This window comes from Symphodus melops (assembly GCF_947650265.1).
Source record: "Symphodus melops genome assembly, chromosome: 20".
Taxonomy (NCBI): Eukaryota; Metazoa; Chordata; class Actinopteri; order Labriformes; family Labridae; genus Symphodus; species Symphodus melops.
The window spans coordinates 12,337,933-12,359,120 of record NC_136710.1 but is presented as its reverse complement, the minus strand read 5'-3'; the positions used below and the strand labels follow the sequence as shown (position 1 = coordinate 12,359,120).

Below are 21,188 nucleotides of genomic sequence, written 5' to 3'. Positions count from 1 at the left end.
GGAGGTTTTTTCTAACACAGCATCCAGAGCTTTCAACACAGTTAAGAATCCACCAGGACTTCTATCTGAGAGTGGTCTGATGGAGCTTCCAGTCATTATGATGCTGCTAGAAGTCACCGCCAATGCTGGACAGACAATTGGCACGCTTATTGATCTTGCTTCAGACACCAACTACATCACTCACAAAGCAGCGAGCCAACTGAACCTCAGAAGTGAGGAAATCACTCTTGTTGTCCATGGAGTAGCAGGGATGACGGTTGAAGTTGAGACAAAGAGGTATCTTCTAAAAATCCGCGTAAAGACTACAAAGGGCACAGTAAAATCCCACCAGTTGATTTGTTATGGTCTAGACAGCATTGCTGATGTTCACAGAACAGTAAAGGCTCAAGAACTGCAAAAATTCTTTCCCGACATCCCACAAGAAGAACTGAGGCGACCGAAAGAAATAAACCTGCTCATAAGCCACAGAGAAGGTAAACTGGCACCTCAACGAGTCAAAATAGTTGGAGACCTTGTGCTATGGGATGGACCCCTGGGAAAAACTGTTGGAGGAACGCACCCAGAGCTATTTGAAAAACTCACTCTCTCAGATCACAGATCAAAAACTCATTTTGCACGTTCAATGAGAGCAGCTGCTGTTATGTATGAGGAGCTTGCTGGAGAGGTTCGAGGAGAACTTCCGCCGAGCCAAAGCCTAGGAACCAAATCCCTGAAAGCAAGGACTTCAACAAGCAACCGGGACTTCTTAGACTGGTGGAAATGGGAGAGCATTGGCGCTGCATGTGAGCCGAAATGTGGAGGCTGCCGTTGTGGAAATTGCCAGCCAGGTGGGAAAGAAATGACCCTTGCTGAGGAGAGGGAGCTCGAGGTTGTAAAGGCAGGGCTCACTTATGTTACAGGAGACGACCACAGCAAAGACCCACACTGGCATGCCAAATACCCCTGGTTGGAAAACCCAGCATCACTCCCAAATAATAAAAGAACAGTTGAGGCCACCTTCCTCAGAACCGAAAAACAACTGGCAAAAGAAGTAGAATGGAAAGTTGCCTACACTGCACAGGTGCATGACATGGTCAGTCGAAGAGCTGCAATGAAATTATCCGAAGAAAGTATCCTCAAGTGGGAGGGTCCAGTCTGGTATGTGAGTCATCTAATAGCACCAAACCCCCACTCTGTCACCACCCCAGTAAGGCTTGTCTGGAACAGCAGCCAAAAGTACAGAGGCGTGAGCCTAAATGACCTGCTCATGAAAGGCCCAGATGTCTTAAACCCAATTCGTGCTGTCCTTTTAAGATTTAGGGGAGGAGTTTACGCTGCATTGGGCGACATCAAGAAGATGTACAACTCTGTTTGGTTGGAGGACCGGGAAGTACACCTGCACAGATTCCTCTGGCGGGACTCTGAGGATGAAGAGCTTCAAGAATATGCAATAACCAGAGTGAACATTGGAGACAAGCCTGCAGGATGTATTGCACAGCTAGCAATGCGTGAGACTGCTAACCTTCCCTTTTTTACTCACCTCAAAGAGGAGCGTCGGGTGCTTCACAAAGACAGCTATGTCGATGACATTCTCACATCTCACAACGACCTCGACCAGCTGAGAACTATCACAACAAATGTGGAGAAGATTCTAAAGGCAGGAGGGTTTGAGCTAAAACCTTGGGTGTATTCTGGTCACAGTGGGAGGAAGGAGAGCAGCCAAGACCAGGCTGAGAGAAGCATTAAGACCATGGTCTTACCAAACCAGATGCGTGATGACGATAACAAGGCACTAGGTTTGGGGTACCTGGTGGAAGAAGACAAATTGCATGTCATGGTAGGCATCAATTTTTCAAAAAAGAAGAGAAAAATGAGGCTAGGCCAAGACCTTTCACAAGAGCAAATCAGAGCCCAAACACAAAACCCCCTAACAAGACGAGAACTGCACAGCCAAGTAGCAGGACTCTATGATCCATTGGGCTTAGTAAGTCCTGCGAAGCAAAAGGGATCAATTCTGGTGCGAAGAGCATTTCAAGAGGCAAAGAACGAAAGTTGCTCAGTCAGGCAGACATGGGACCTGACACTCTCAGATGGCCTCAGAGGAGATGCAACTGATCTTTTTGAAGAGTATGCTCGACTCTGAAAAGTCAAATTCCCCAGGGCACTAACCCCTCCCTCCTTCACTAACAAACCATTGGCAATTACATTCTCTGATGGGAGCGAGCATGTTTATGGAGCAGTAATGTACTTGAGGTGGAACACGGACAGCGGCCCAATCATCAGGGTGGTTGAATCCAAAGCCAAACTAACCCCCTTGGATCATAAAGGCGAGGCAGTTAAAGCTGAGATGTGTGGAGCAGTGTTTGCCTCACGTCTGAAGAAGTACTTTGAGCAGCACAGCAGTATTGAGGTTGAAAGGTGGTATCATCTGGTTGATAGCCAAACAGTCCTTGGTGCAATACAAAGAGAAAGCTATGGCTATCAAACCTTCTTCGCAAACAGGATTGGTGAGATACAAAACACGACAAAAATCCAAGACTGGTGGTGGATTCCTGGTCAGCTAAACATTGCCGATATAATCACCAGAGGTGCAAGCCCAGAGAGTATGGACGAAGACTCAGTGATGGGTTGAATAATATAATTGTCCCTAAAGCTGAATCTATCAACAGACTGGAAAATACTAATGCAGCATAATCACGGCCGTGGTTCTATTCTGACAGATACACCGAGACGCTGTGCAGGCTGAGGAATAGACAACTTTATTAGTCGTTGCAGAGCCCTTATATACTGTTCAACAGATGTCACAAATTCCTTCCCACTTTAGATACTTCTGTACATGGTATGAAGAAACACATGACCTTTACTCTTTGAATGTCATTCCTATATCTGAGGAACACTTTAACATTGAACTGTCTACTGAGGCAAAACCTTATACTTTCATGATACCTCGTGTGTCTCTCCCAATATGGTCATGTCTTCTCTAAATAGATCATGGTCTGCTCACAGCAAAGTTTCCTCTACAAGATATATCCAAACTGAACGTATTCACAGAAATTCGTACTATCACTCAGAATGGCAAAATGGACCAAAGTTTCTGAAATTCCCAGTAAATAAGTGGCCGATAAAAGCAGCCGAGGAAATAGCCCTGACTGCCAGAGAGAACATCAACAAATTGCAGAAAAAGGCATTTGTTGCCGTGCTAACCAGGTCAAATGTAAAGAATCAAGGACAGAAACAAGAACCAAAACCAAGTAAAGACAAAGTCCAAATGGAACTAAGGAGACCACCAGGAGGGTCAGTGATTCAAAGGCTTGTAGAGGTGAGGCGATTCAGTGTCTTAAACCGGCTGGTTAAAACAATTGCATGGATCTGGAGGGCTGTGAAAAGGTTCTTTACACAAGTTAAATCCATGTACAGTTCAAAGTGGGAGGGAATTCCTTTAGCAGGGGCCATCTCTGTGAGGGAGCGAGAAGATGCTCTCAGGGATATATTTCTTGCAGCACAAGAAGGCATAACCTTCCCAACTACTACTACAGACAGGCTGGTTGTCTACAAAGATGGCGACACTGGGCTTCTGGTATGTGGCGGACGAGTGCAAGTCTTCAGAGATGACAAAGTTGCTGTACCACTCTTACCTTATAATGCTTGGGTGTCCACACTGCTTGCCCGGGAAGCTCACTATGACAATCATGATGGCGTGGCTGGGACCTTGCTCAGAATGAGAAGGAAAGCCTGGGTGATCAGGGGAAGAAAAGTGGCCCAAAAAGTTGTTGATGGCTGCATCATCTGCAGAAAGGCAAAAGCAGTAAGATGCCAACAAGTGATGGGTGATGTTGGGAATTTTCAGGAGCGAATACCTGACCAACGGTTATGTTGGGTTTTATGACGTAAAATTTGATTGTCAAAATAAATTAATAATTAAGTTTATTTAATTATTAATCTAAATCAATAATTGTTATTAAACTGCGTTTAATAAACCTCGGGGCACCACCCTGTAAACAGGGAACAACCAAAATATTACCAATATCAGTCTCAAATTATTTAATTAAATACCAATATCATTAATAATTAATAATCTGTATTTAATTGAAGGTGTGAAATCCGAACACAAAGCCCTTTCACCCAGCCTAAGTCACAAAGCAAATTCACAGTGATCACAAACAACGACTTTTTAAGATATAATAGAATTTATTTAACAAAGCAACATCAAGTAAATCAATGAAACCCAATCAAACAAATAACCATCATAAGCCAAACTACAAGTAACAAACAAAACAAACAAGCGTGGCACGTGTGTGTGTGTGTGTGTGTGTGTGTGTGTGTGTGTGTGTGTGTGTGTGTGTGTGTGAGAGAGAGAGAGAGAGAAAGGGGGGGGGGGGACAGACAGACAGAGACAGACAAAATGGTAGCGACCACGCGTGGTCACGTGATGGCGGACACAGAACGTGATCTACGTTTCTGCAGCGTCTGGAAAGCCACAGGTCTCTATGTGTGTGCGTCTACCGAAAGGTGTGTGTGTAAAGGCGAGAGAGCGAGAGAAAACAACGCACCTCAACAGCTCAATCTCGGACTGGAGCTCACCACAACTCAGAGCACAGTTTACGTCGCGTACCAGAAGCTAGTGGCCGGATTTGTATCAGACGGCGTTCACACTAGTCTTTCTGATAGTGAGTCTATTACCCGGTTATGACGTGGGAACTCACAGATAAACACCCGGGACACAGCGGCACAAATAAGGAGAACAAAAGAGATTTTACTCTGGTAAAATCTAAGACACAGTGGTCAAACAAAGAGAACAAAGGAGATTTTACTCTGGTAAAATCTAAGACACAGTGGTCAAACACCAAGCAAATATTATCACCGTTTCACTATAATAACTCAGTTATTAAACACACTCTCTATATCTAACTGCCCAGACCTAGCTAAGCCTCACTTGAAACCGTTTCGTCCACGGTTGATGAAAGGAAGCAAAGAGGTTCTGGAGCGGCCTTTCTGCAGTTGTAAGGTGATGGCGGTGCGTGTCCAGTGGGGTTGAGCAGGGCCGTCGTGTCCTCCGTCGAGCGAGGTGATCTCCGTGGGTGTCCTTTCTTTAAAGGACGGAACGAGACGTAATCCTTACAGTCTCTCTCAATACCGTTTTAATACGGGAGAAATAGAACGCTATACTTCTGAGATGCGTTCAAGTGGATGATCTAGGCTCGGAAATTAGGACGTCGGTGTGCTTCAAGGCCTTGGATCAGCTGCGCGCCAAAAATTTTAAACAAAGAGATGCCTGCTGGAAACAGGAACAGAGTTGGGTATCCTCGGACGTCGCCAGACGACGTTTGAAAGAGAGTGAACAATGGGGCATGGCCGGCTTTATACCTCCCAGACTTCACACCTATGTGTTAGGTGTGGCAAGGCATTCTGGGAGTACCTGCAAGGCATGCTGGGATAAAGAGTCTTTTGTCGTAGTTCTCCAAACATACACAGCCTGAATTTTGCCATCCTGGCTGGACCCAACATCCCCCCTGGCCTGAAGAGCGGGATGCAGGTCATGGTCTTCAGGGCACTATGGGCCACCAGTCCACGTGCTTTGGAGATACTTGTACAAAAGTTAATTTGGCAAACAGTCCATAAATTCAAGAGGCATTTGGTCTGGGCAGGCATTGAGGCAAAGTCTGGGCAGACTGTCTAACTATGTCTAACGCTAAACATCAAAACATAATCAGACATTAGCGAAGCTTTGCTGCTCAAGGTGCATTCTTGGACAAAACACATGAAACAAACAAACAAGAGGAAGAGAGAAAGAAAAGAGTTTCATGTGTAGATTTGTGGGCTAACTCCTAGACTGGGCAGGAGAAAGCCTGTGTGTGTTTGTGGCATGTCAGTAATGTGTAATGTACATGTACATGTAGAGTCTCACTATGGGTGTGAGGCCACAAAACAAAACAACAACAACAAAAGCGTGAGTAGAGTTACTGGATTTTGAAATGGGAGCTACTCCCCCCTCCCCAAAGTGGAGTCAGAACCTGGTTCTTTGTAAGGGCTGGAGGCCTGACACTGTCTTACCCCAGCTATCACCCCCCTCGGAATTGTGCTAGTCATTTTACTGCCGAGACCTGCTTCCTTATGAAGCTCTTGGGAACTCTGGTTATACCTACCCTTCTGACTTAGGCTTCGGCCATCCCGAGAGTTCCTCTTGGGAACTCTGGTTATACCTACCCTTCTGTCTTAGGCTTCGGCCATCCTGAGAGTTCCGTTCAGGTCTGTCAGTGATTGACTCCTCAGGCTGGAACCTACCCTATGGCTGGTTCAACCCTTCACCTCCCTGGCTCTGTCGTCTTCTCTGCCGGTGACGTGGTCTCTTGGACTTCTTCATAGCACGAGGCAATTTGTTGCCTTCAAGTGCTACGCCACCACTGTGACTTTCAGGCTCAGGGCGTATGCGTGTCTCCCACACTGCCTGTGCTAACTCCTTGACCTCTTGCATACTCGGCTGATGAGTTCGGTAGTGCAGCTCAACAGTTGGCTGCACACTGCTATGCAGGTTGTACACGAAGATGGACTTGAGAGTTCCATCCTCGTCCATACCTGGAGCCCTATGTCCCTGAAAGTATGCTGACCTTAGGCGCTGGTAGTACTTTCTGGGGGCTTCATGTTCCTGGTGGAGGACTTTGAAAGCACCAACAAGTTTCTCTGCAGGGTAAACAAAGGTGGAGTATTCCTCGCACAAAACATTGCAGAGTGCAGAGTACTTTTCTCTAATCCTGGGCCGGAGGGTACTGATGAAGTCATGAACACTGCTGGAAGTTGTCTTCCAGATCAGCCTGAGTTTTTCACAGGTGGATGCATCAGGGATTTCACGGAGGAGCAGGTTGATCTCTCTAAGATAATCGACTATTTTAAAGTCTGTATTATCTGGATCGAAGCGGGTCGCATCATCCACCAGAGAATCAATGAGCTTTGTGCGCATTATTGGATATCTGGGTGAATAGGAGCCATCCGAGTCATCAGACGTGTCATAACTGCTCAGCTGTGTATCCTGTGGTGGGAACCTGCAGGTGGCAGCAGAGGGCCTGATGTACTCTCTGCCTGTGGGGGCTGAGAAGTCACCCCCCTTCCCATAGGAGCCATCCGAGTCATCAGACCTGTCATAACTGCTCAGCTGTGTATCCTGTGGTGGGAACCTGCAGGTGGCAGCAGAGGGCCTGATGTACTCTCTGCCTGTGGGGGCTGAGAAGTCACCCCCCTTCCCATAGGAGCCATCCGAGTCATCAGACGTGCCATAACTGCCCAGCTGTGTATCCTGTGGTGGGAACCTGCAGGTGGCAGCAGAGGGCCTGATGTACTCTCTGCCTGTGGGGGCTGAGAAGTCACCCCCCTTCCCATAGGAGCCATCCGAGTCATCAGACCTGTCATAACTGCTCAGCTGTGTATCCTGTGGTGGGAACCTGCAGGTGGCAGCAGAGGGCCTGATGTACTCTCTGCCTGTGGGGGCTGAGAAGTCACCCCCCTTCCCATAGGAGCCATCCGAGTCATCAGACGTGCCATAACTGCTCAGCTGTGTATCCTGTGGTGGGAACCTGCAGGTGGCAGCAGAGGGCCTGATGTACTCTCTGCCTGTGGGGGCTGAGAAGTCACCCCCCTTCCCATGGGGTGATTCAAACCTGTCAAGGTGTGAAAAAGTGTGACAACTGTCTGTGTACCGGAGCGTTTTCTCAAAGGGAGGGGCTCTACAGTCAAAGTCTTTCTGTTCAGGATTAACAGGGGGAACAAGACTTTGTTCAGTCATTAGACTATCCTGGCTGCTCGGTTTTCTACTGAGCTTTTTCAGCAGGGGCGTTTGATCTTCTAAGGGGCTTGGTGCACGATCAGAGTCATATCCTGACGACGTGGCTTGCTCTATGCTTACCTGTGCTCCCTTAATTAATTCAAAGGCGTCTAACACCTTCTGCTTGGCAGTTCGTAGGTGCTGACGAAGAGATTTGTTCTCTTCCTGCAGGGATTGGACCTCTGGCTGGAGTGTCTCCATTGAAGCACTGACACTCTGTCTGGTCCATAGACCATGAGTTACAGCCTGGTGGGAGTTGCCCGAGTCGTCTGAAGACTCATAAGTCCTCTGGTCGTCCAACATGTCTGTCTCCTTCCTCCAGGGATCTGGTTCAGTATCCCATCCCTTGTGTAGGGCTTCCTCAGCTGGCGTGGGGGCTGCGGTGCGTACCTGCTCCTCCTGAATTCCGGGTACCATGACACTTTCTTTCATTCGTCTGGCTAACCTGCAGCTTTCTTGCAGTATTTTATTCTCCTCCTGCAGGGCCTTGCATTCGACTTGCAAGGTCTTAAGTCGGTCCTGCATCCTTTTGAAGCCGTCCTTTAGGATCTGGTTATCTTCTTGCACCTGGGCGAGCTGTGCCTGGTGTCTCTTTTGCTGCAAATATGATTTGCGCTGAAAAGGGAGGAGAAGTTGGCCGAGAACATTCGAAGATGTGTACTGTGGTTTCCCTGTTCGATGAGTCATATACTCAACCGACTCATTTAATTTATCTTCGCCTGTGCTGAGGGTGGAGGAGTTCAGACTGTTGACCTTTAAAGGGACATGGTTTAAACCTGCAACTCCAACCTGAGGGGGTGGATTGTGTGATCCACAGGGGGCCTTGGTCCCTGACTGCTGAATGTCTTTCGCAGACATTCTGTCTTTGTTGGGGTTGATCTTGGCTCGGGGGTTGGCCTGGTCACCTACCTTTCTCAAGGTGTCCTTACAAATGCTAATGAAATAGCTGTTCAGGTTGGCAATCCCCTCTAAGGAGAGCTGCGTCAGACCAGCAACAGTTTCTTTTGGTGATGTGTGGTGGTCTGATCCAAAAGGAGTCTTAGCTCCTGGCTCACAAGAAGTCTTGGTAGACATCTTAATGTGGTAAAACAGAATACCTTAGTGGATTTACTGTTTTCAAAGCTGCAAGGTAAAAGTCAGCAGGAGGAAATTCTGATCTATGGTTCTGAACCGGATCAGTGCAGTCTGTCCTGGCAGCTAGGTGCGAGCATTCACACCTCAAGTCCTTTTGAGGATTGGGGGAAGACACACCTCTCAGGCAGCTGGCTCTGTAACAATTTTAAAGTTACACTCCTGACTGAACAAATGGCTAATTTGTTGTCTCCAACAACAATAAGCACAAAAAAAATTTATTAAACTACTCACTCATCAACACCAAAGCACAACTAACACACAACTTGATGTTTGCTTTGCTTTAAAAACAATAAAAAGTAATCTCCCAAGGAAAAGAGAATTTCCCTTAGAAGACTCACTTCAGGATTAAAAAGTTTGGATCACTGTGAACAAACAATGTAACAAAGCTGGTTTATTAAGGGCCTCACACGGGGCACCATTATGTTGGGAATTTTCAGGAGCGAATACCTGACCAACGGTTATGTTGGGTTTTATGACGTAAAATTTGATTGTCAAAATAAATTAATAATTAAGTTTATTTAATTATTAATCTAAATCAATAATTGTTATTAAACTGCGTTTAATAAACCTCGGGGCACCACCCTGTAAACAGGGAACAACCAAAATATTACCAATATCAGTCTCAAATTATTTAATTAAATACCAATATCATTAATAATTAATAATCTGTATTTAATTGAAGGTGTGAAATCCGAACACAAAGCCCTTTCACCCAGCTTAAGTCACAAAACAAATTCACAGTGATCACAAACAACGACTTTTTAAGATATAATAGAATTTATTTAACAAAGCAACATCAAGTAAATCAATGAAACCCAATCAAACAAATAACCATCATAAGCCAAACTACAAGTAACAAACAAAACAAACAAGCGTGGCACATGTGTGTGTGTGTGTGTGTGTGTGTGTGTGTGTGTGTGTGTGTGAGAGAGTGAGAGAGAGAGAGAGAGAGAGAGAGAGAGAAAGGGGGGGGGGACAGACAGACAGAGACAGACAAAATGGTAGCGACCACGCGTGGTCACGTGATGGCGGACACAGAACGTGATCTACGTTTCTGCAGCGTCTGGAAAGCCACAGGTCTCTATGTGTGTGCGTCTACCGAAAGGTGTGTGTGTAAAGGCGAGAGAGCGAGAGAAAACAACGCACCTCAACAGCTCAATCTCGGACTGGAGCTCACCACAACTCAGAGCACAGTTTACGTCGCGTACCAGAAGCTAGTGGCCGGATTTGTATCAGACGGCGTTCACACTAGTCTTTCTGATAGTGAGTCTATTACCCGGTTATGACGTGGGAGCTCACAGATAAACACCCGGGACACAGCGGCACAAATAAGGAGAACAAAAGAGATTTTACTCTGGTAAAATCTAAGACACAGTGGTCAAACAAAGAGAACAAAGGAGATTTTACTCTGGTAAAATCTAAGACACAGTGGTCAAACAAAGAGAACAAAGGAGATTTTACTCTGGTAAAATCTAAGACACAGTGGTCAAACAAAGAGAACAAAGGAGATTTTACTCTGGTAAAATCTAAGACACAGTGGTCAAACACCAAGCAAATATTATCACCGTTTCACTATAATAACTCAGTTATTAAACACACTCTCTATATCTAACTGCCCAGACCTAGCTAAGCCTCACTTGAAACCGTTTCGTCCACGGTTGATGAAAGGAAGCAAAGAGGTTCTGGAGCGGCCTTTCTGCAGTTGTAAGGTGATGGCGGTGCGTGTCCAGTGGGGTTGAGCAGGGCCGTCGTGTCCTCCGTCAAGCGACGTGATCTCCGTGGGTGTCCTTTCTTTAAAGGACAGAACGAGACGTAATCCTTACAGTCTCTCTCAATACCGTTTTAATACGGGAGAAATAGAACGCTATACTTCTGAGATGCGTTCAAGTGGATGATCTAGGCTCAGAAATTAGGACGTCGGTGTGCTTCAAGGTCTTGGATCAGCTGCGCGCCAAAAATTTTAAACAAAGAGAAGCATGCTGGAAACAGGAACAGAGTTGGGTATCCTCGGACGTCGCCAGACGACGTTTGAAAGAGAGTGAACAATGGGGCATGGCCGGCTTTATACCTCCCAGACTTCACACCCATGTGTTAGGTGTGGCAAGGCATTCTGGGAGTACCTGCAAGGCATGCTGGGATAAAGAGTCTTTTGTCGTAGTTCTCCAAACATACACAGCCTGAATTTTGCCATCCTGGCTGGACCCAACAGTGACTTACCACCAGAGCGAACTGAACCTGCCGCACCATTTCAGTATACTACGGTGGACCTTTTTGGACCCTACCAGGTTAGGGATGATGTTAAAAAGAGAGTAACGTTAAAGACCTGGGGTGTTGTGTTTTGCTGCATGGCCAACAGAGCCATCCATACTGAGTTAGTCAGCAGTCTTTCAACAGAAAGTTTTCTTTTGGCCTATCAGCGATTCACGGCAATCAGGGGTCACCCTAGAAAGATCTGGTCAGATCCGGGCACCAACTTCATTGGGGCAAAACCCGTCGTGGAGGAGATGCACAGATTCTTGGATGGCCAGAACAAAGCAGGTCTCGAGGAAATTGCGGCCCGGAATGGCACAGATTGGATGTGGAAGATTCATCCTGCTGTTTCCCCTCATAGAAATGGTGCTGCAGAAGCTGCTGTGCGCATTGTCAAGCGCGCACTACAGAGCATTGGAAAGGAGTCCTCATTCAGCTACAGTGAATTTCAGACAGCCCTTCAAACTGCAGCAAACCTTGCAAATGAGCGCCCAATTGACGCAAGAGTGCAAAGCAGAGAAGATTGTATTCAGTATATCACACCAAACTCTCTTCTTCTTGGGCGGGCATCACAAAGGTGGGACCTTTGTGATGGTTCAATGGTCTCCATTTGGTCTCCATGGCATCTCCGTTTGGTCTCCATGGCAACCAATCATGGTTGCCATGGAGACCAAACCGTACTGGCGCCTGTGACTGGCATTGCCACGGTTCGCTCTCTGTTTTGTAGATTATTGATGATTATTGTTTCACTATATGTGATCTTAGCAGCCCAGATGACAAATGGAAGTGTCCTGGCTTTACTAACCTATGATCGGGACTCTTTATTTCGTATCAAAGAGTCATTGGAGGACATGTTTCATACCTGGGACCGTTACAAACAGGCATTTCTGCCTCCGTTTGAAATCGATCCCGACTCACAGGACTACTTGATGCTGTATCGGGTGCCGGGAAAGACCCGCAGGAGATCCAGGAGATCCAGAAAAAGAGGCTCTCGGTCCGGTATCCAAGTAAAGCGAGGGTGTGCTGCGGCTGCCGGGGGCTCCGTCGTCTTCGGCTGCCGGGACCACACTCGATTCCTGCGCCGGATTCCTCTCCTCGATGTGTGCGCCAGCGTGTCCTCGCTGCCGCCTGCCCGCGCTTCAACAACTGTCCTGGACCCTTCACAGTGCTGGAGCCATGGTCAGGGGTTTTCATCGCCATCGCCTACTTCCGTGTTTATGCCGGCTTTTCCAGCGTGGACCAGCTGGAGCTCACGTGACCGCTGGATGTGCCTTCGTCCAGTCCCGCTCCGCAACACGGACACTACCTCCGAGACGTCGATCCACGTCGGCCTATTGGATGCTCGTTCAATGTGACTCCGACACTTTCAAGAGTCAACTGGGGACGTTTTTATTTGTCCAGGCTTTTTGGTTGGTCTCTTTTAGGGCTGCTATGATCTCTGTACTGTCTGTTTGTTGCTTGTGATGATTTAAACCCTGTTTGTGAAGCACTTTGTGGCCCCTGCCTGTGAAAAGTGCTATATAAATAAATTTTACTTACTTACTTACTTACCTAAGTACCTTTGACTTCTCCAGCTATCCATACAAAAGACTTCAAGCAATGCAGTCAGAGGTGACAAAGTTTGGAGGAACTGGAGCCAACTGGCAGGGCCAAACTTATTTGTAAGGAGCAAGTGGCACACTGCACAAAGAAACGTTTCTGTTGGAGACATAGTGTGGATAGCCGATCAAAACGCACTGAGGGGACAATTCAAGCTGGGAAGAGTCACAAGCACCAATCCAGACAACAGAGGCATTGTCAGGGACATAAGCGTCAGGGTCTTTCCAAGTTACTGTGTTCCCGTGAGCAGAGCTCAGAGAACTGGAAAACGCCATCAAACCTCAGGTGGACAACCAGAGAAGATCATAAGCACTACGCTTCATCGGGATGTCAGGCGACTGGTGGTGTTACTACCGGTTGAAGAACAGATGGCCAAGTCATAAAATCTTAGCTTCTAGAGAGGGATCAATAGGATCTAGGCTATATTCAAATGTGGCGATCTCCCCCAGTGTTTCCATAGGGAAGATCGAGTGGGAGGTGTAAAGTCAAACTGGACTTTGGTCCGTGAAAAAGAAAATATTTGATTGAATACTTAGATCAATAAATTAAATTAATTTTAAAGAAGAAACTGCAGAAATACAGATTTTTATTTTTGTTAAAATGCGCTAAAATTCGACCTGACCGGAAGGAACCAATCTTCGCACTTTTGATGGAGCACAAGGTAAAAAAAGACGGACTTGATTGATTAATGATTTGATATTGTTGCCACGGGTGACGTTAATGAGGCGGTTTGTTTACTTTGCACGTGTGATTAAAACAGAAGTAGAATATTCATTTGTTAAAAAACATTATTAAAATTAGTCTAAAATACAAAAACATTTTGTTAAAAACATTATTAAAATTAGTTTAAAATACAAAAACATTTTGTTAAGAACAGGATTAAAATTAGTTTAAAATGCAAATATTTGTTAAAATGTAAAATGCTAAAATTAGTTTAAAATGCAAACATTTGTTGTGTTGTTGTTTAAAATGTTAAAATGAGTTTGTTATGAGTTTCAAAACATTTGTTAAAATGCAGGATTAAAATATGTTTAATATACAGAGAAGTATGTTTAAAGAGTAGAACATTAAAATGTTTAAAAATGTTAAAATTATTCCTGCATGTGTCTCAGTTCAAATGTTTAAATTATGTTGATTTTGATGTCATGTTAACATTTTGTGTTTTCTTTTTGTTTCCAAGGTTTTTCACCTAAACGGTTACCTAAACGGTTACCTAAAGGGTTACCTAAAGGGTTAAACTAAATGGTTAACCTAAACCTATCCTAAACGGAAACCTTTCTAAACTTAAAGTGAAGCAGCCGAAGGCTAAAACTCATGAACTGAACTTCAAAATAAAGGAATTGAAAGGAAACGTTTGAGTGGAGTCCAGTCCTTTGGGTAGAGGATCAGTCCCTTTTCAAGTTGGGAAGCACAGAAGAGAAACTTGACACTAGGATTGACCATTGGCTGGTTTCAAGCCACTTAGTATGTTATGAAATCAGTTCAGATATCTCAGCTGCTCCGCTGACTGATCACAGTGTTATTTCTCTTCATATCAGGCCTGGAAACGGAAGAAACCATTCGAACAAATATTGGAAATTTAACTCCAGTCTGCTAAAAAAACAAAGATTACTGCCAAAAAATTAAATTACTAATTGTTAAAATTATGAATTTGGATGAACTGACAACGTCTGTGAAGAAATGGGAGTTCCTTAAATACAAAATACGTCAGTTTACTATATCTTTCAGTAAGAAACTGAAAAAAGAATTTGAGCATTATCAGAGACCTAAATGTCAACTGCAATAAACCTAACTCTACCGATTATGACAGACAAACAATACTGAATCTGCAATCCAAATTAGATGAAATTTATACTCAAAGAGCACAGGGGGCTTTTATCAGATCAAGTGGATAGAAGAGGGAGAGAAAAACTCGGCATATTTTTGTGGTCTTGAAAAAAGAAGGCAAGAAATAAATAATATAAAATCCTTAATGATTGATATCGAGGTCAATGATAAAAAAGTAATCTCGTCTAAAATCTTTCAATTTTACAGCCATCTTTACAGCTCCAAATTCTCAAAAGAAGCTTGTGAGGAATTTTTAAAAGATATTTCTAAATATATTCCAAAGGTAGATGATAACTGTAAACAAACGTGAAAGCCCAATCACAGTTGAAGAACTTGATGCAGTAATTGGTCGCCTCTCTCTGAACAAATCTCCTGGTTCAGACGGTCTTACAGGAAACTTTTACAGATAGTTTTGGGACGATATCAAAGTGCTGCTGCATCAGGTTTTCTCCGAAATCTTTGAAACATGTTTACTTCCTCCCACAATGAGACAAGGGATAATCGTCTCAATCCCAAAGCCCAACAAAGACCCCAGATTTATAGAAAACATGAGACCTAATACTCTCAGAAATTCAGACTACAAACTACTAACTTACATCTTCAGTATTCGTCTACAAACAGGGATCTCAGATCTTGTCTCAGAAACCCAATCCGGTTTTTTAAAAGGTAGATCAATCCACAACCATACAAGGCTGGTATTTGACATTATCGAATACCGAAACTTAATTGAAGATGACGGATTTCTTTTATTTTACAAGGCCTTTGATTCAGTAGAACACTCTTCTATCTTGTCAGTACTTGAACATTTTGGCTTTGAATCCAAATTTAGAAATCTTATTAAGGGTTTATATCAGGATATCAGCAGCTGTGTTGTATTACCTAAAGGCACTACTCCTAGCTTTAAGGTTAAGGTAGGAATCCCTCAAGGCTGCCCAATTTCACCATATTTATTTATATTAGCTACTGAAATGTTAGCAATTCACATAAAAAATTGTAACGACATCAAGAAGTTAAATGTATTGGGTACAGATATTCTTATCAGCCAATTAGCGGATGATACTACAATTTTTCTAAAAGATAAGCATCAAATTCCACTAGCTATTGAAAAGATAAAACAACACTCCAAGATATTTGTAACATTCCAATCAAGTCAGAAATCAAATATTTGGGAATTCACCTTACAAAAGACCAACAACTAAGTCAATCATTGAATGTAGAAAACAAACTAAAAGAATGTAAAGCAAAGTTAAGTTCATGGCTCCAAAGAGATTTATCAATTCTTGGTCGAATTTATTTAACAAAAATGGAAAGCTTGTCCAGATGTATTTACCCAACTTACTCTATTGCTATCCCAAACAAATTAGTTAGATCAATTAACCAGATCAATATGAATTTCATTTGGAGGAACAAACCACACTATATGAAGAAAAGTAATATGGTTAAAGACTTTAGGGATGGAGGCCTGAAAGTTATAGATTTTGATTGTCTTAATGGAACCTTAAAAATAAACTGGATAAAGGCCTGGATCCAACATAGCAACTCCTTCTGGTTCTGTATCCCGAATTACTTATTTAGTAAAATCGGAGGGCTGAAATTTCTTCTTGTCACAGACTTTGACATCAACAAACTTCCTATTTTTTTATCAGATTTCCATAAACAAATTTTATTGTATTGGAAAATGTCCATAACTTCTCACCCCACTCCACTGTACTCTGGAATAATAGATATATACTATACAGAAAGAAATCTTTATTTTTTGAAGAATGGTTCAGAAGCGGTATTTGGTCCTTGGTTGACTTGATGGATGACAATGGTCACTTATTAAACTATGATAAATTCTGCACTAAACATAACTTCAACCCAATGAAAGTTGATTTTGATAAACTACATAAAGCACTTCCTCAAGAATTCTTCCTGAAGAAAAATATAATGACACATCAGACTATTCAACCGCGACTGGCTCCACTTTCAATTCAAGGTGTCTTAATATGTGATAAAAAATTTAATAATTCCTTTGTAAGAAAATCTTTTACGGACAAGTCATTCCCAGGAAAACAAAATGTAAATGTACTTGAGCTTGTATAGCACTTTTCTAGTCTTCCGACTACTCAAAGTGCTTCTTACATCACAGAGCACACCTACCCATTCACACTGATGGGCTGGATATGTGGCCCATCCAGTAACTATCCATTCACGCACATTCATACGCCCCAGATGATGCTGAGTCTGGCCAAATTCTTTATACACAAGAATAGATTTTTAAAGTCATCCCCCAATTTTGTCTACTTTCTGAATGATTTCAAACTGTATCACCAGTCCTTAAAACTAATTAATGGAAAAAAAGCAAAGTTGATATATGATCTTTTGAAAAACTTTCCCAAAGAATTGGACAACTAACATATTGTATACCCTTGAATATTTCATTCACTATTTATTTCTACATAATTATTTCCTTTTTCTTCTCAGTTCATTTATTATTGACATTGGCAACAGAGCTGACAGCGGAGCAGCATTGATTGCACACAAAATGCCGATAAAAACAGATGAACTATAAAAACCCTGTAAAACACTACAGCAGCTACACAGCAACAGCAAAGAGATGTCTTGCAAAGACGTTTATGCTTATTTGTTGAGCAACTGGAAACTGCTGGGAAAGATCAGCTCTACAGCAAAATATGGATGGGCAGACAAGGAGGATGAAGAAGAAAAGCAGGATGAATAAGACCAAAAAAAAGATTAAAAGTCGATCATTTTTGGTTGTTAAGTTAGTATTTTTGTGAGCATTTTTTCTAATTTATTATTTATCTTGTTACCTTGAAAAGGGAGATATTAAAAGCTGGATTTTCTAACACAAAGAGTTCATATTTTCACATTATTTGAAAAGAGAGCTATTATTTTGTTACAGGTAGTTACATATTTCATTTGATTTCATTACAGAAGTTACATTTGCACCATTGAGGCATAATAAATCATGATCATAGACCTCTGAGAAGCCTGTCTGAATTTGTGTGTCATGGCCGTCCCGAGTGTCCTCTTTTTTGGAAATCATAATATGGTCACCCTACCATAGACGTTAAACTAAATATTCTTCTCCTTCTCGTGATGTAGGCCTTTTTCTAACTGGCGCGTTACTGCCTCTGGTGGTCGGAGAGTATATTGCAGGCCAACAATCACGGCCCACAGATGCAAATATATTATCCCCTCGCGGCCCTGCAGGTGGCGCTCGCGGCCCTTTGAAGGGTTAAGAAACCCTGGTCTAAGGGTAACCCTTCAAACATTTGGGACAGACAGTATGTTTTAACACAAGAAATCAATTCCCTATAGAAATGAAATAGTTCTAAAATTGTCTTTTTCTTTGTTGTTCTTTTCACTTCTAAATTATGCATTCACATACTTACAATCTTTCCATTTCCACTCTGGTGTCTTCCAACATTGGGTCATAGCGGGGTGGGGCTGTCTGGGGTGCTCTCCCAACTTCTCCATCCATATCTCTAATTTTACCTGACATAAAGACAAAGAAATTGTAAGGGCAGAAGGTCAGGGACAGAAAAGAAAGCAGCAATATAACCAAGTTTTTTTTATACAGCACAACAAACCTTTACTGAACTTATATGGAGTCCGTCCTCGGAGATCTATAATGTGCTGTCTGGCCATGCCAAGTTTGTTCTGTAAGACTCCTTTCTGGCTCTCCAGCATAGCAACATGGGCTTCCAACTCCTGTATGGTGTCCTCCATGTCTCTCTCCTTCACACTGCTGGACCCAGGATGTGCCTGACGAAGACGCATCAGTCTTGCTGACATTCTGTTGCAAAGAATATGGAGGTTGAATTTGAGCTGGAGATATTTAGCTAAAGGAAACTTCTCATTTGCCCAATTCAAGTGCCTAAGTGCAGTCTCAAGAGTAAATGTCAATGTCTGTGTTAATTAATTACCTGCGTAGCCTTTGTTCCTGTGTACATGTGTGTTGTCTTAGTACACTGTTTTCCTCTTGCAGTCTTAGACAGAGGTCTTCCAGGTGCTCTCTGGGAAATCGAAACAGGCGCTGAGGATCTGCCAATGAGAGAGTCAGAATAATTAATAAATCAACAAGTGAGTGAAAGACTGAACTATTTAAATGGACATGTGCCATCTAAGTGGTTTTACCTTTTGTCTTCAAGACATTATGCTTTTTCCATAGCTTCAAATCGTGAGTATCTGGATAAAACAAGAAAATAGCAGATACAAGTCACTGAAAATGTAAAACCAAATGCATTTTATAGCAAACATTTAATAAGACAACGTTTGCTTCTTATAGGCTAATATACCACAATTTATCATTTTGATATACATATTAACATTTTAAATTGGGGGTTGATACATCAATCACCCCATTAAGAAATTACAAGAAAGTTCAAATATTCCTGGTCACACACGAACCTTGGAGAGTTGGTATCAGTCCCCTCCTCGGCAGTCCAACATCCCTGACTGGGAGGTCTCCTGCTGTCTCATCCACAACATGCGACATCATACCTCTGCATTCAGACGTAGTCAATCAGAAAAGATAAGGTGTTTGATCTGTAATATCGTAATCTACTGCAGGTTCATTGGGTTTCATTGTTGTTGCTATAAAAAAGGGAATGTGGACAAATATAAGATTATTTGATTTTAGAAGACCAATACACTCCCCACGTTAAATTCAGGAGCCTTAAACTTCCGACTTGGTAAAACAGTCATGTCCAAAAGTATAGCCTTCATTATTGATAAAGGAAAAATCATATCATCATATAGGCTACATGTTAATCATGCTAGTAATTACTGGAACGATTATGTTTAACGTCGTTAAGGCATTTCCACCGTCACAAATAGGATATCAAAAATTACTTCAACAAAATTCCAGATTTACCTCTTTACGTCATCCAAAATGGTTTCGGACGTTTCTTGCTGTCATCTTTTTCGTAGTATCCTGTGGGCTCTCTACATCTCAAGTTATCACTTTGAAGATATCTGTATCAATCAGTTTTTACCAATTGATATTTTAATTTACTCTATGTCTAGGCCTAAATTAATCTCAATTTATGTTATATAGACGTTAAAATAATGCAATTAGGCTATTATGTGTCTACATGCATTTAGTTTAGTGGCATACCTATTGTGCTGTATGTACTGTATATGCCTTATCCTCCTCTGACTCGCCGTTAAATCTTGGGTGCACCATCTGCCCAATGACTAATCCCATCTCTGCGCTAATCTGATTAACTAACGTGAACGTCCAAGACTTGGTCTCAAATCAGTATTGTGTTAAATTCGAATGACTAGGATAGTTATCGGAAGTTCTTCTGATCTGTGATCAAGGTGTTACTTTTAAACACCACCTTCTTGTAGGAGGTATCGGACAATAAGGGATGAAAAACTGTTTAAATTTGATTGGTTGTATTATTTTCTATCTATCTATCTATCTATCTATCTATCTATCTATCTATCTATCTATATATATATATATATATAAAGAGAGAGAGAGAGAGAGAGAGAGAGAGAGAGAGAGATATTCCCAGATAATGAATTTTATTTTCTAGGATGTTGAGTGTAGTGTATGATATTGAAGAATAAACTCCTTGATGTTTCAATGTTTAATTGAATGAAAAAATGAAAATGAGACAAGATGTTAGTTATGCAGAAATACTTTCGGCACATTAAAACATATCCAGACTAAGGTCGCTGGCTGCATTAAAATACATTTCGGGAAAGTGCTAAAATGGGGAATAAAGAACAGAGACAAAGAGAAGGTGCGTTCACCAACAAAAACATGGTAGATTAAACTTCTTCCCCAATAATCAAAAATTTGCCATTACATGCTCCTGCTTGAAAAAAATCTTATGAAAGCACAACATTTGTTACGCAGTTGACCTCCAACCTCCTAAACCCAAAAAATCGATCAGACTTCAATTCTCTGCAGTGCCTGGAAGAAATCAAATGATGGCCAAAAATCTCCTACAACAACTATGAAAAGAAAACGGAATTGGTTCTTTTTGACTCTCTGATGCCATAAAACAAGTCCCACGCAGTTTAGGTCATCTAGCTCACAGACGAAGGACATTTGAGTAATATTTAATTCTGCCTTCACATTTGAACACCAGACCAAATCAGTATAAAAAGTTTATTTCAGCTATGAACCATCCCAAAACTAAACCTATCTATTGGAACCATAATGTGTGTTTTTTGGTAATATTTTGCTCCTTATATGGGTTTGATATTGTTACTGGTAATAAGCAGTGAGCGTTGGTTACTTTATTTTTTATCTGTGCAAAGACGGTGAGTGAGTTTGAAACATTTTCTGTTGACCATCATGTTCATTGTTATCTAATCATCACCTTAAGGAAGACGTTATAAAGGAAAAGGGAAAGGCAAAGTTGCTCTGAGAATCCAACAGCATTTCCACAAGACTACAGTCGTGATAGGAGTTGTTAATATGCTAGCCACAAGGCGGCGCCAAGACAACGTTTGACCTAATGCAAATGCAAGACAATACATCGGTGTATAGAAAAAGTGTTGCTTACCTGTTGCATGGACACCTTAAAAGAATAATATAAAAAATAAATAAACACGGATA

At 42.5% G+C, this 21,188-nt stretch overlaps 2 protein-coding genes across 6 annotated transcripts in view; one reads left to right on the top strand and one right to left on the bottom strand.

The window, feature by feature from the left end:
* The window catches only part of LOC306841580 (uncharacterized protein), a gene marked incomplete at its 3' end in the record, with an annotated part of 2,682 nt that extends 560 nt beyond the window's left edge, over positions 1-2,122 (top strand). The window contains exon 2 of the mRNA XM_079371524.1: positions 5-2,122. Coding sequence (XP_079227650.1) covers positions 80-2,122 — 2,043 coding nt within the window. The 5' untranslated portion in view covers positions 5-79. The remainder of the gene's footprint in view (positions 1-4) is intronic.
* Positions 1-19,810, bottom strand: part of rpgrip1 (RPGR interacting protein 1) — a gene marked incomplete at its 5' end in the record, with an annotated part of 36,359 nt that extends 16,549 nt beyond the window's left edge. For 3 of the 5 annotated variants that reach the window (XM_079371881.1, XM_079371880.1, XM_079371882.1), the window contains 5 exons: positions 18,001-18,103; positions 18,199-18,404; positions 18,535-18,652; positions 18,746-18,796; positions 19,019-19,109. In XM_079371881.1, coding sequence (XP_079228007.1) covers positions 18,001-18,103; positions 18,199-18,404; positions 18,535-18,652; positions 18,746-18,796; positions 19,019-19,109 — 569 coding nt within the window. Of the gene's footprint in view, positions 1-18,000; positions 18,104-18,198; positions 18,405-18,534; positions 18,653-18,745; positions 18,797-19,018; positions 19,114-19,484 lie in introns of those variants that run through there. The other 2 variants (XM_079371879.1, XM_079371883.1) reach the window with 2 other exon arrangements.
* Positions 19,811-21,188: the final 1,378 nt, after the last annotated feature.